This window comes from Mus pahari, chromosome 13 (assembly GCF_900095145.1).
Source record: "Mus pahari chromosome 13, PAHARI_EIJ_v1.1, whole genome shotgun sequence".
In the NCBI taxonomy this organism is placed as follows: Eukaryota; Metazoa; Chordata; class Mammalia; order Rodentia; family Muridae; genus Mus; species Mus pahari.
The window spans coordinates 24,668,034-24,678,507 of NC_034602.1; the positions used below are offsets into that span (position 1 = coordinate 24,668,034).

Genomic DNA, 10,474 nt, shown 5'->3' on the forward strand with positions numbered 1-10,474 from the left:
GTAGCCCTGGCTGTCCTGGAACTCACCTTGTAGACCAGGCTGGCCTCGAACTCAGAAATCCGCCTGCCTCTGCCTCCCGAGTGCTAGGATTAAAGGCGTGCGCCACCACGCCCGGCTCCTTTCTAATAGTTCTATAACATTGAGTTATTTGAGAACAGCACTAATGATTTCTTATTTTTAGTATTGGAGAGGAATCTTCCTTCATGTCAGGCTCTATCACAGCCAAACTCCCAGCTCAATAATGATTTTTTTAAGTGCAGATATGAGGCGCTAGAGAGATGATTTAGTGGTTAAGAGTGAGTTCCCGGCACCCCCTTGGTTTGTTTATGACTACCTACAAGTACAGCTCCTGGAGATCTGATGTCCTCTTCTGGTTTCTTTGCATATGTATGACACACATGCACATAAATATATGGAGACATATATGAATATATAAATTATTTCATAAAATAAGTATTTTTTAAAGTACACATATTTGAGTTCTTCCAAAAGTCAGAATCAGTGTCCTTACTCTTTGTCACATGAGGAAAGTCACAGTCATATGTCAACTGTGACAAGGACCCTGGAGTTCCTGCTGCTGAAAACACTGGGTGTACTGTGGGCAGGCTGGTGGACTAGAGGACAAGGGAAGCAAGTGACACAGATTCTTTCCCCAAAAGGCAGGAATAAAGAGGGGAGACAAAGAGGAAACCTGAACCTCCAGAGCCTTCCTTCCCAGGGGCAGAGGCTGGCACAGAGGTGCTAGGTGTCGGGTGGACCCTTGGCACAGGATCGCAGGCTTACTTTGGATTCCTTGTGCGTGGACATTCGAAGGAAGGTGAGGAAAACACTCCGGTGCAGGTGCTTCTGCATGTCAGCCACCTCGGGGCTCGGGGCCACCCACTCATCAAACTTTCGGGGTACATAGTGCAGGTAGGAGTCCAGGCACTTCTGCAGGGTCTCATCAAAAATAACCTACGCCAGGTGAGAGAGGAGAGCAAGGACTGACTGCTGCGGCTCAGGGGGTTCTGGGTAGACTCCACTGGTGCTTACGGCCCGTCAGGCCCGACTTCCTTCAAACCCCCCAACCCCAAGGGACCAAGGAGGTGTGAATGAGCTCGGGGTAAATATAAGCTTCTGAAAATGACCCATGGACGGACAGACAGTAGATAACCATCAGGAAAGCTGTAACACGAGACAGCAACCCAAACCATGATTTGATGTTAAGGACCCAAAGAAAGTAGGCAAAAAAGCACTTCCTAGGGAAGAGACGAGTAACAGCAACCAAGCCAGAGTCCGGCGTGTGCTTTGTCTTGTGTGAGTTTTGACGGAATGTTACCTGGCACCAGAATTTATCGTGAGGCAAGGCCAGGAGCCAGTCGAGGTCATTCGCTACAAAGTTGGCACGTTCCAGGTACTCCTCCACTAGGGCGGGAATGTTGTCTTTAGGGGGCGGTTTGTACAACACAAAATACCGGTCTGCCTTCTGCTCAGGGTTCTACAAATCCAAAAACCACGTGTTAATGTGGGAGAGGTTAGTCAGCGGGCCCCATTTGCCAACCCACAGCAGTAACAGTGCTTGGCTGTTCCAACCAGAGACCCTCAGGAGCTTCTGAGTATAAAGAGCCCAGTGTACCTAACAAAGGAGCCATGGTTGCACCCGGGGGATACAAGATGGCTGTTAAAATAACAACAACATGTTTTTAGAGCATTTTAGTGGTGAGGGGACAGGTTAAGGGGAGAGAAAGAAGGAAACAAAATTTTAATATAACCAGGTTTGTAAAATTTTTAAGAAGTCAACGTACTCATATACTGGTACAGATTTCTAAAAAGAAGGGAACAATTCCCAAACTTATACTGGTTATCTTGGGGCTACGGGGTTATAGCTTCATTATATTTTTCTGTATTTTCTCTTTTTTACAAAGGTTCATACTCTGTAGACCATCTGGCATCAAACTCAGAGATCTGCCTGCCTCCGCCTCCCAAGTGCTAGCATTAAAGGCATGAGCCACCATGTTTGACCTTACTTTCCCATATTTAAACAATGACCATGTACTTTTAAAATTAATATTTAACTATCCAAATAACACATAAGCATCTTTTCAAACACTATGTGAGCTAAGAGTAGAGCTCAGTGACAGAGTGTGTGCTCCGTGGATGTGGGGCCCTGGGTTCAATCCCCAGCGTGGGGGCGTGGGGGTGGAAGGGGGAGAGTAGAGGAAAAGGAGAAGGGGAAGAAAAGGCAAGGGGGGGGAAGGAGAGTGAGCGTGGAGGGACATAGTCTTAGTCTCCATGACCTCCCAGGAAGCCACAGAGCTTATGCTGTCCTAGTGACCTTTCTAGGTGTTTACATTACACTGTAATATGCATATCAAGTATTTGTTTAAGTCTGTTTTTCTATTCTGATACAAACAGCATCATATTCTATATATCATTATTTTTTTTTATAACCAGAAAAAACCCTTAACTATTTTTTTTTTTTTTTAAGATTCTAATCAAGTAGCTGCAGAGCTCAGCTTGGAGTCACAAGTTCTCTTTCCCAGCCCTAACCATGCCATGAACAAGCCCCACTTTGTTCACCACAGAGAAGAGCCGATGGGCTCAGTTTTCATCCCAGTCTACACGAGTGGCTTTCTCAGGGAGAAGCTGTAATAAGAGGAGGGCCAGGCACTGCCTCAGCTGTTATCAACCACAGCCTCCCACTTCCAGAGCCGACTCTAGAACGATCAAGACCGATGGATGGACCAGTCTCCTGGAGAACCTTGTGGGCCTTTGAAGGGGTATGCAGGCTCCATGGGATTCACTGCAGCCACTGAGCACATGGTTCTGTGGTCCCTCTCCCATCTAAATCCCACTCATACAGTGGCAGCATTCCAGGCACTCAACTGTTGACAAAGAGCTCGTCTCCTGGCCTTCAAGCTTCCTTCCTCTGACCTGAGGACTCTCTTTACAGGGCCCCTACTGTGCCAGCTTTGGGGGCACATGAATAAAAGCATCCAGTGATGCAGGTCTCAGCTTAGAGGCTCAAGTTCTCTCCAGGTTACAAGGGTTACGTTCCACTGGGGAAGATGAACATCTAAGCCACCAAGGGAGCTCTAAACCGATGACGTGAGAACTCGCCTAAAGGGTCACAGGAGCGCTGGAGAGAATTAAAGCCCATGGAAAAGAGAAGCCTGAGGCACAGCACAGCAGTACCTAACTGAGCCTAGCAGGAGGAAAAGGACTTTTAGGTGAAAGAAAGTTAGCTTGCTTGTCCTCCCTGCCTCCCCTTCCCTTCCTTTGTTTCTTTCTTTCTTTCTTTCTTTCTTTCTTTCTTTCTTTCTTTCTTTCTCACACACTTTTTTACTATATATATATATAGCCTTGGCTGACCTGGAACTTGCTACATAGACTGGGCTGGTCTCAGATTTAATAGAGATCTGCCTGCCCCTAGGATCAATGGCAGATGCTACGATTGATGGAAGAAATCACTCCTCCACACCCAAGACAGGGTTTCTCTGTGTAGCCCTGGCGGTCCTGGAACTCACTCTGTAGAGACCAGGATGGTCTGGAACTCATAAAGATGCACCTGGCTCTGCCTCTCAAGTGTGTGCCACCACTGCCCAGCTGAAGAAATCATTCATATAAAGGCATAAAACAGTCATATACTCCCCACTGCTTTCCCTCATCCATGATTAGTTAAAAGAGTGACAGCCTGTCTGGCCGAGGAGAAAACAAAGGCTCAGTAGGGTCCTAAACTTTCCTAAAGGCCTTGAGGTGCAGCAGGCAGGATAGCTACAGCACACCCCTGCACCCCTATCCCACTGTTTTCCTTCTGACCTCAAGGCCCCTAGAAACCTCCAATTCCCTCTGAGGCTGGACTAAGGGGTTTGCTCGCCTCCCCCAGCACCTCCATTCACGTGACAACGCTCTTGCTAAACTGCATCAAAGTCACTTTTGGATCAGTTGCTGCTGGGCTCAGGGAGAGAGGAAGGAATGGATATGAGACGGATGCAGGGGACTTCTAGGGAAGGTGAAAATGTTCACTCTTGACCATAGGTGAATGGTCAGATGCTGTCTCTTTAAAAAGGACTCTATGAGTAGCCATAGATGGTTTCATAGCAGGAGTAGCAGGAAGGCTCCAACTGTGTTTCTCCTAAGGAGCTTTAATCCCACCTTTCAAAAAGTCTGGCTTAGGGCCTATCTGCTCTGGCAAACTGGGAAAATATTGCCCATCAGGCCTTTATGCATCTTGATAGGAACCTGTTTTCTTAAGTGTCCTTCATGATGGAAGGGTCCAACACTACTTCTGACAGGTTTTTCAAGTGCTTGCTCCTTAAAATAGTAACTACTTAATAAACATCAATGAGCTCGCTTATCTCTGTAGATGCACTGCTCCTGGGCCAGAGAACTTTTTGCCCCAAACTGAGACTCAAAACACAAAATCCTACACATATCTCAGGACAATGTTTCAGGAGCTTCCTGTAGCCCATAGGTTAATGTTCTTCAGTATGACCAACAAGACCTGTCTCCAACCAGGCAACCGTCTTTCCGCCAATCCCGCTTTCTATCCTAGTCCCTAGTCAATGTCACAGTAGCCACTTGTTATCTCCAGCACTCTATCAAGTACTGCCCTGTTCAGGCACAGTAGTAATCTACAGACGTTTCATTTCATCCCCACTGTGCCTGGCCCATTATTATCTGTTTGCTTGTTTGTTTGGCTCCTGAGGTCTAGTGGTTAAACAACTTACCAAATAAGTATAAAGCCTGTTCTGCTATTGTTAGTTCTGCCATAGTGCCACCCCACCGTTACCCCACTGCCAGGGAACTGTTCTTGACCTAAGAGTCAGACTTCCCCGAGCATCCCTGAGGTTTTTAACCAGGGCCTTGTCCTCCTGCTCCATCCGAACAGAGCTTTCTCCTCCAGGAAGCCATCCCTGGCTATACAGCCCTCCTACCAGCCCAAGATCTTCCTTCTGTGCACTCCACACTCTGATGTGAACCAGCTCTGCACATGTGTCAGACCTGGCCTTCCTCCTATTCTGCTGTCTGCATACTGCTAGAAGCTACTGGTGGCAGGCTGTGGACCCCACAAGCACAGGTTCACTAGGTATTTTCTCTTTGAAGCTCTAGCATCAGGCAGTAGGTCTGACTGTGGTTTCTGACTTAAAGAATGTTTCCAGAGAGCTTACTGTGCTTGTCACTGAGAAGCCAGTCATGAAAGGGACCAGACCTCTGCCCTCCCATCCCACAACTGACAACCCAGGAGTTCATTCAGCCCACGGGAAAGGACTGAGGTTTAAAACCAGTCGCGACCACTCAAGTCTCCACCACCACTGTCCAACAGAACATTCTGTGACAGTGGAACTGTGTCATCTGCCGGAACAACACAGTAGGCACTCATCACATGGGATATTTCACTTATAGAGTCCACACTTCAGGCACCAGACACGCTGCAATTGTTACACGTGTTGCATGTTACCTATTAGATGGCTACTGAATTAAATAGTACAGTTTTAGCTTTTCTGACAAACATTCTCCATATGTAAAATTATGAAGAGGAAAGCAAGCAGCTTTATAGAAGAAAGGCTGAGTACAGGACACCCTGGGACTGAACTGGCTAGTGCAGCATCCTAGCTCTCCCGATTTCCTGGCTTTGTGACCTTGAGCTCTGTAAAATAGTGACAATCAAAACATCCATGATGGGCTGTGACGTGGCTTAAAGAAGATAACCTAGGGAGATGGGTAGGAAGTCTCATATTGGTAATGGATAGCGGACGGAGGGCTAAGGGTCAGTTTTCTCTAAGGGAACAGTGGCTGGTGGGCCGGCCACCTTTCCAGGAAGGCCACGCATCCAAGAGCATACAGGCAGCAGTAACTGGACTCGATGGGCTTAAAGGAAAGGACGCAAGGCTGGGTGGGTGTGAAGGGGTTCATCTGCACAAAAGTCTCAAAGAACCAACTTAAAATAAGGGGGAGAGGGAGGAAGGAAAATTAATCCAGGTGACTTCAGAATAGGCTGACCCACGTGGGGCACTATGTATGTTAAGTTCTATATTTAGAGACTGAATAGGAAATAATAAAAGCCAACCAAAATGCAGGAAATAAAATACTGAGCTCTCATTTCCCACAGCTTTACTCAAGCCTCTAGAAACTACTTCTTCCCACCTTGTGCAAGTAAGCCCATAATCTTGGGAAATCTGTAAGTGGGTACAAGGACTCAAATCCCCACTTCTGTCCCTTTCTTAGCAGCCTGGCACCTCTCCATGGCTCTAAGCTCTCTGATGCTGGGAACTGGCAGGTTCACAGCCTCCTTAGTTTTCAGTTTCACAGGCCCTGTCAGTCTCTGTGTCTCACTTCTTGTACCAAATTAAAGACCAGGCCAGCTCAACCTCAGCAACCAACGACCCTACAGGAGTCTGGGGGGAAGCTTAGATTAAAAATAAATATACAGCCGGGCGTGGTGGCGCACGCCTTTCGTCCCAGCACTCGGGAGGCAGAGGCAGGCGGATTTCTGAGTTCGAGGCCAGCCTGGTCTACAGAGTGAGNTCCAGGACAGCCAGGGCTATACAGAGAAACCCTGTCTCGAAAAACCAAAATAAATAAATAAATAAATAAATAAACAAACAAACATACATATATACACACATACACATTTCTACATGAAACCTTAAGTCCCAACAAAGGGAAATCACCAAACTAGGATGTAGAACCGTTTCCAGCCCAGCTCAGGCTAAGTCAGAATTGCCTTCAGAATGATTGAAAATAAATAATGAGGGAGGGAGGGGGGAACAGGACACAAGACTTGACATGGAAAATACTACTACAATTTGAGTGTTACTCAGAAACAAAATTCTACACTAGGCTTGGAAGGGCCTGGTAGTGTCTCAACTACTGATCAGTAGCCACAGCCCTTGGGTCATTCTTGGAACAGAAAAGGAAGGAATTCCCTCTTTGCTTTTCAACTGCAAGACAGATCCTGCCAGGCTGAACAGCATCAGGGCATTGGCTCACCAGCGCTGCTGAGGTCCTCAGCTGTCCTGTCTTCGGGTCTTTGTGGGTGATCTGGAGTTGGTCCAGGGGCAGAGCTGGCATTATGCTGCGTGACCCTCCTAAAAGGAATAGGAATGGGAAGAAGAGAGCAGACACACAGAGTCCTAGGGGTAGGGCCTACTCTGGGAGTGAACCCAGCACCAGCATCAACCCCTGGCCACAGAGGGCTCCTCCTACTGTGGGCTGTCAAGACCTCGTATGCATTTGCTATACTAGAACAGTTCTCAGTTCTGAAGGAAAATACTTTCCAAATAACTCCTACCCGCTATAAACAAGAAGTCCTGCTAGGCATGGTGGCACACACCTTTAATCCCAGCACAATCGGGGCAGAGGCAGGCGGATCTCTGTGAGTTTGAGGACAGCCTGATCTACAGAGTCAGCCAGGGCTACACAGAGAAACCCTGTCTCAAAAAATAAAACTAAAGTCCTGGCTAAAAGAACCTAGACTGTTCTCATTTTTTGTTTTTCAAGTGCTGAAAACCCAGGGCCTCAAGCTATACTTGTGACGACATTTCCCACAGTTCTTTTTCTTGCTATCTGCCCTATACCCAGCACCAGTCTAGCAGATGCGGCCTCACCAAACGTTTGATGAATGACTAGGGGAGATGTTCTTTGCTGCAACGGGGACTGAACTCATCACAAATGCTAGGCTAGCTCTGCCTCCGAGCTACATTCCTCAGAACAAGAACACTCTCTTCTCATAACTCTCACTAGGGTAAGAATGATGGACTTTTCCTCATAGGTAGACTGTGTTAAGACTTTACAATTTCTCCAGGCTTCAAAGAAGGGCATGACAAACTAACAGAAGGAAGAGAAACTCTTTAGAAACCTGCCAACGTAAGATCCCTTCCACAGAGGGGGCCAAAGTGGTTTCAAAGCCAGGAGTTGGTCAGCTGGGTACAGCTCACTGATAGAATTTGTGCTTACCACATGCAAGTCCCTGGGTTCAATCTTAAATAAATAAATAAATGGGAAAGATAGTCACAGAGTAGACTGGGAGATAGCTCAGTCAGCATTGTCCAGACTGTACAAGCATAAGAATCTGAGTTTAGGGCTGGAGAGATGGCTCAGTGGGTAAGAGCACCGACTGCTCTTCTGAAGGTCCTGAGTTCAAATCCCAGCAACCACATGGTGGCTCACAACCATTCATAATGAGATCTGATGTCCTCTTCTGGTGTGTCTGAAGACAGCTACAGTGTACTTAGATATAACAATAAATAAATATTTAAAAAAAAAAAGAATCTGAGTTTAATTCCCAAAAGCACATTAAGAAGCAGGATGTGATGGTATATGCTGGTAATCTCGGCCTTGGGAAAGTAGATGGCAAAAGCTTCCCTGGCCATCAGGACAGTCCACCAGGCAAGCTCCAGGCCAGGGAGAGACCTGTCTTAAAAGAAAAGTGGATGACTTCTGAGGGACAACTCCAACTCCCGCCCGAGGTTGACCTTTGACTTCCACACATACGCATTTGTACCCACATGTATGTGAACCCAGGTTACAAAATCAAACAAGCAGAGCAGCTCTTCTGTGTTCCCACCCAGTGCTCTTTTTTTTTTTTTTTTAATAACACCTTGGTCTTATCCACAGGAAGGACATGTGTGTTGGGCAAGTCATGCAATGGAGATCAATTAACCCTTTCAAAAGGCATGCCAGCAAAAAAGCATATGACACAAAACATGAAAACATCAAGGCTAGGAGGAGGAAGTCACTATGTCCTCACAGACGAGCTGAGGATATAACCAGCTATTTCTTACCAGGTGATAGAAAACATATGACAAGTCAATATGTCTGGCCCAACCCTGGCAATATAAGATATATTGTTAAGACAAGAGCAGCATGTTTGTTAGATACTGGGTGCTCTTCTAAGTGCTTTTCTTGGCATTAACATAATTTTGCTTTCAAATACCTAGGAAACAAGGTCTTGTGATATAAACTGGCTCTTAACTCCAGCAATCTCCTGCCTCAGTCTCTCCTGAGTGCTGGTATACACTATAACTATATATATAGTTATATGTATATATATAGTATATATGTATATGTATTGATATATGTATCAATTTATATATATACATATATATATATATATATATATATATATATATATATTGATTAATTTTGGTACATCGTAGACAGGGTCTCATGTAGCCTAAGCTGTTTTTGAACCAATCCTTCTGACTCAACCTCCTGAGTGCTGGGATTACAAGTATGTGTCATCACATCTGACTCTAGGTGCTTCTGTCCCAGCTATGCAACAGGCAACGATGTTCAGAAAATACCACCATGGACAAAAAAACTGATCTGTCGGTGCCATTCACAAAGCTCAGTCTTCATGACCACGACAGATACAACTCCAATTGCTATACAAATCCTAACCAATGCCATGATGTTTGCCACATATGCAAAGCTCGTGAAGCATTTAACAACGACTTATAGAAGTTACAGAAGGGAGGCATCAATGAGGATTTAGGTTTCACTTAACGTATATGGGTAGAAAATAAAGCAAAGACTAGACTACATTCTATGTTGGACAAGGCAGCAGAGGCCAATAGTTAACTGTTTCCAGGTGGACTGGTGGAGAGTCATGATATAATCAACAACTGTAACATGCCAGAGAGCATCTTGGGGCTACTGTTTTCAGTTTCTCTATCAGAAAACCTTCTCAGGTCTTCTCCCTGAAGTAGTCTCTCTCTTTGTCACTCACTGTCATATCTTTAATTGTTTTATGTATTTATGTGTTAACCGTCTCCTTCCTCTAGACTGTAAGCTTCCCGAGAGCAAGAGCCTCGTCTGTCCTGCTGTTTGTACCCTCGGCGCCTGGCACGTGGGTGTCGATCAACAAATACATGCTGAACGAATGAATGAACATGGAGGAAACTGAAGCTTGGGAGAAGGTGGTGAGGACCGGGGATCGTCCCAGGTCTCTTTAGGACCAAGCCTTAAAGTGAACCAGAACTCCAGGCTCTGGTTCTCCTGAGGGGGGGTGACTCACAGCCGCTGGGGCAGTGTAAGCCTGGCTCTGCCGCGAAGCCCGTGGGCTGGAGGATGCCGAGGGCGCCCAAAGCACGGTCCTGGCTCCTCCCGAGCACCACCAGTGGGGCCCGGGCACGTACTTACCTCCCCGGCTCCACACCCGAGATGTTCAGCTGCAAAACACCACAGCTTCCACAGATCCAGCACTTCCGGGGTCAAACTGCGATTCCGTAGGCGCAGAAAGGAAGCCCCGCCCTGCTCTGCCTGGCCCCGCCCCCGGCGCCAACCCTGGAGGTGGGGAATACCACGGCAGGGCCACGCCCCACAAAGACGACCCCGCCCCCTGGAGGCGCGGGAATGTGACCCTGACCACTCCCTCTTGGTGGCCACCCTCCTGGGTTAAGGCAATCCAGTTTGGGAAGCTCTCCAGAAATCCAGGTTTCCACCTCCTCAGTTATCAGTTTTTAAATTTAATCCAGAGAAGTTTGAACGA

General features: G+C 46.8%; 1 protein-coding gene across 2 annotated transcripts in view; it reads right to left on the bottom strand.

The window, feature by feature from the left end:
- Positions 1 to 10,187, bottom strand: part of Ascc2 (activating signal cointegrator 1 complex subunit 2) — a 46,210-nt gene extending 36,023 nt beyond the window's left edge. Inside the window, exons 1-4 of one of the 2 annotated variants that reach the window (XM_021210536.1) lie at positions 10,126 to 10,187; positions 6,973 to 7,070; positions 1,319 to 1,477; positions 784 to 954 (exon numbers count right to left, since the gene is read on the bottom strand). In XM_021210536.1, the coding sequence (XP_021066195.1) occupies positions 784 to 954; positions 1,319 to 1,477; positions 6,973 to 7,053 (411 nt within the window). In that variant the 5' untranslated portion in view covers positions 7,054 to 7,070; positions 10,126 to 10,187. The remainder of the gene's footprint in view (positions 1 to 783; positions 955 to 1,318; positions 1,478 to 6,972; positions 7,071 to 10,125) is intronic. The other variant, XM_029545262.1, reaches the window with a different exon arrangement.
- Positions 10,188 to 10,474: the final 287 nt, after the last annotated feature.